The following is a 3,338-nucleotide window of genomic DNA, read 5'->3' on the forward strand; positions in this document are numbered from 1 at the left end:
ATGGTCTCGATCTCCTGACCTCGTGATCCGCCTGTCTCGGCCTCCCAAAGTGCTGGGATTACAGGCTTGAGCCACCGCGCCCGGCCTTCCATGGATCTTAAAAAGACTGCCAAGCTGCCTTACAGAGCATATGGCAACCAGCCAACATGGGCACTGCAACTGAGTAATCATGTTGGCCTGTTACAGTTCAACTGTAGTTTCAGTGTCCACCATTAATTCCTATGCCCATCTTTTTCTAACAGAAATTTTCAGCATTTCAACACCTGGTTAAATTTCCAGCCTTGGAAGGTAACCACGTTAGAATACTGCTCTTGTTCATTTTTATTACTTATATCTACAACCACTGTAGATAAAAGATCTTTGTAAACATAAACACAAACATCCTAGTTACTCACACACACTCCATGTTCTTTCTAGTTTACTTAGGAAAATTCAGCTTTTTGGCTTTCATTTACCAATAAGTGAAGAAAATAAACTGTCACTTTCCATGAGAATTTTTCATTCCACTGCCTAGTTTTGGTCTAAGCAGGTCACCAAGTCTCTTATACACAGAGCTCACCAAGTGTCTAACTTACTCAAAACACCTAGAACTAGCTGGGTGTGCTGGAGCACACCTGTGGTCCTAGCTACCAGGAAGGCTGAGATGGGAAGAGACAGCTTGAGCCCACCTTGAGTTTGGGGCTGCAGTGTGCCATGATCACAGCTGTGAATAGCCACTGCACTGTAGCCAGGGCAACATAGATGCTGTCTGTCTCTCTCAAATCAAACCAGGCCAGGTGCAGTAGCTCATGCCTGTAATCCCAGCACTTTGGGAGGCTAAGGCAGGCAGATCACTTAAGGTCATGAGTTCAAAACCAACCTAGCCAACATGGCAAAACCCTATCTCTACTAAAAATACAAAAATTAGTCGAGTATGGTGGTGCATGCCTGTAATCCTAGCTACATGGGAGGCTGAGGCAGGAGAAACGCTTGAAACTGGGCGCTGGAGGTTGCAGTGAGCTGAGGTCATGCCACTGCACTCCTGCCCCAGCAAGAGAGCGAGACTCCATCTTAAAAAAACAAAAACCAATAAAACCCACCTAGAACCAATGCCCTGCAAACTCCATGCGCTTTCACTTCTACACCTTTGTGTAAGCACTCTCTGCCTGCCAAGTTTCCTCCTGTTCTCCACCTAATCCAAACTTGGTTGGTTCTAAAGCCCTCCTGTCCCTGAAGATACCCCTTACCACAGCACAGACTAAAGGGCCCCTTAAGGCCTAAGGTCCATGTTTGATCTTCTCCCTACCCTCCTTGTAAGCCAAAAATAAAATTCAAAGGCCCCCAGCAACTATCTGAATGCACTCCCTCCTTGAATAGGGCACTCTTGGTTTCCACAACCTCTTACCATAGCCAAGACATTCCTTTCTAGTGATAACCAATTCCTGATCAGAAACAGAAAATCTATTCAAAACCTCGAACTGCCGCCTTTCTGGACTAAACCAATGTATGCCTTAAGTGTATTTGATTGATGTCTCATGTCTCCCTAAAATATGTAAAACCAAGCTGCTCCCGGCCCACCTTGGACCCATATTCTTAGGGTCTCCCAAGGGCTGTGTCCCAGGCCATGGTCAACTCATATTTGGCTCAGAACAAATCTCTCCAAATATTTCACAGTTCAACTCTTTTGGCTGACACCTTCATAAAGAAAGCAACGTTCTGGAAACAACAGCCAAAGGATATTGTAGTAGTGGAAAGTGGTTATTATTGCAGTGTTCACAAAGCAGTCTTTTCCTGGTCTTGGGTCTCTACACTTAGAAGACCAAGTCTCCTCCCTCCGGTAAGGGAAACACCTTGAACTCCCCAACTTCTTTACTCCCCAACAAGCATTCTCTACAATCCTGCAAGGAACAACTTCAGATTCCCTCAGAGAATGTACAACCCCTCCCCGCCAAAATGCATCCCAAGAGTTTCTAGAGTTCCTGCCAAAGTGCTCATACAGATGCAAACTTCGGATCCCTGAAAACTAGAGGTGGGCCCAACTCACTTGTTGCACATCAGCAGCACTTCCAGCTCCTTGACGTTGTGGACCAGGAACTTCCGGAATCCACTGGGCAGCATGTGCTTTGTTTTTTTGTTGCTCCCATAACCAATGTTGGGCATCAAGATCTGGCCCTTGAATCTTCTACGAACCCTGTTGTCAATGCCTCTGGGTTTCCGCCAGTTACGCAAGGAAATAACACACAGGTGGGTTAGCGTCTGTGCAGAGTGCCAACTCTTCCTTTTGGGGAGGGCAAAAGGACCAGATGAAAAGGAAGTATGCCACACAGTAGTTGCCTTTGGTGACAGGACTTCACTATTTCCTTACTTTTTTGGTGGGAAAAACCACGACCTCGTGGCTTTAGCCACTAGGAATGCAGGCACCCCTGCCATTCCTACTCCCAAGCAATGGAGGAGGCACCAATGGGATGCGAGGGGACTGTGTAGATACTGAGATGGTGAGCACAGCTGCAGACACGGCTCTCAGCACCTCTGAGTTTTCTTGTCTATAAAACAGGGATTCTGCTGTCATAAGGCAACCCAAAATACACGACACAAATGCAAAGCCCTCTAAACACATCGAAATAGCCAAGTGTCCCTTTTCATTTAAATTTCACTTAACACATCAAGAGATGTTAAGTACCAGCACTAGGGCACAATGGGGGAGACCTGTATTTCTACAGAAAGCTCTTCCACAAACCAGTTCATCGGTCAAAGGTAATCCCGACTAGATGATGTCAGAAACTGACAGCCTGTTGGAAACTTCTTTCTTCACCCCACACCCATTTCCATCCCAGGACCACATACCTTAATTTTGACATATCGGTCTGACTGGTGCCGGATAAACTTCTTGGTTCTTTTTTTGACGATCTTGGGCTTCACAAGGGGTCTGAGGGCAGCCATGATGCCTTTTGGAAAGAAGCAGCCCCAGGTGAGGAAGAATCCTGGAAGGAGGCTTTCCCTCCCAAGGACTGAACACTGTCGCAGAGTGTCTTCCAATCGCCAGCTACGGAGCAAGCTGGGAATGGAATGGGTGCCTCTGCCAGGCTTGCTTTCCCTCCCTTTCCGAAGCTGGCAGAATACTAGGCACTCTCCAGACGCGATCCCAGGAGGTCAAAGGTCAACTCAACCACTCAGGGCGCAAAGAATGCCAACAGCTGAGCAAACCAAAACCGACCCCAAGACACTCAATTTGCAAGGGGCAGCAAATCCCACCTCGCCAGTGTCCGAACCCCGAGATGGCCTTGACCATCTACTTGGACCTGAGTCTCAGTTTCCTCACCTGTAGAATAGAGATGACACTGCACGCTGAATGCCTGCAG

The 3,338-nt window shown here is 47.3% G+C and overlaps 1 protein-coding gene across 1 annotated transcript in view; it reads right to left on the reverse strand.

Annotated features, from left to right (window-relative positions):
* Positions 1–3,125, reverse strand: part of RPL32 (ribosomal protein L32) — a gene marked incomplete at its 3' end in the record, with an annotated part of 5,048 nt that extends 1,923 nt beyond the window's left edge. Inside the window, exons 1-2 of the mRNA XM_011950846.1 lie at positions 2,825–3,125; positions 2,024–2,206 (exon numbers count right to left, since the gene is read on the reverse strand). Coding sequence (XP_011806236.1) covers positions 2,024–2,206; positions 2,825–2,919 — 278 coding nt within the window. The remainder of the gene's footprint in view (positions 1–2,023; positions 2,207–2,824) is intronic.
* Positions 3,126–3,338: the final 213 nt, after the last annotated feature.

The sequence above is a fragment of the Colobus angolensis genome, unplaced genomic scaffold (genome assembly GCF_000951035.1).
Source record: "Colobus angolensis palliatus isolate OR3802 unplaced genomic scaffold, Cang.pa_1.0 Scaffold31, whole genome shotgun sequence".
Lineage (NCBI taxonomy): Eukaryota > Metazoa > Chordata > Mammalia > Primates > Cercopithecidae > Colobus > Colobus angolensis.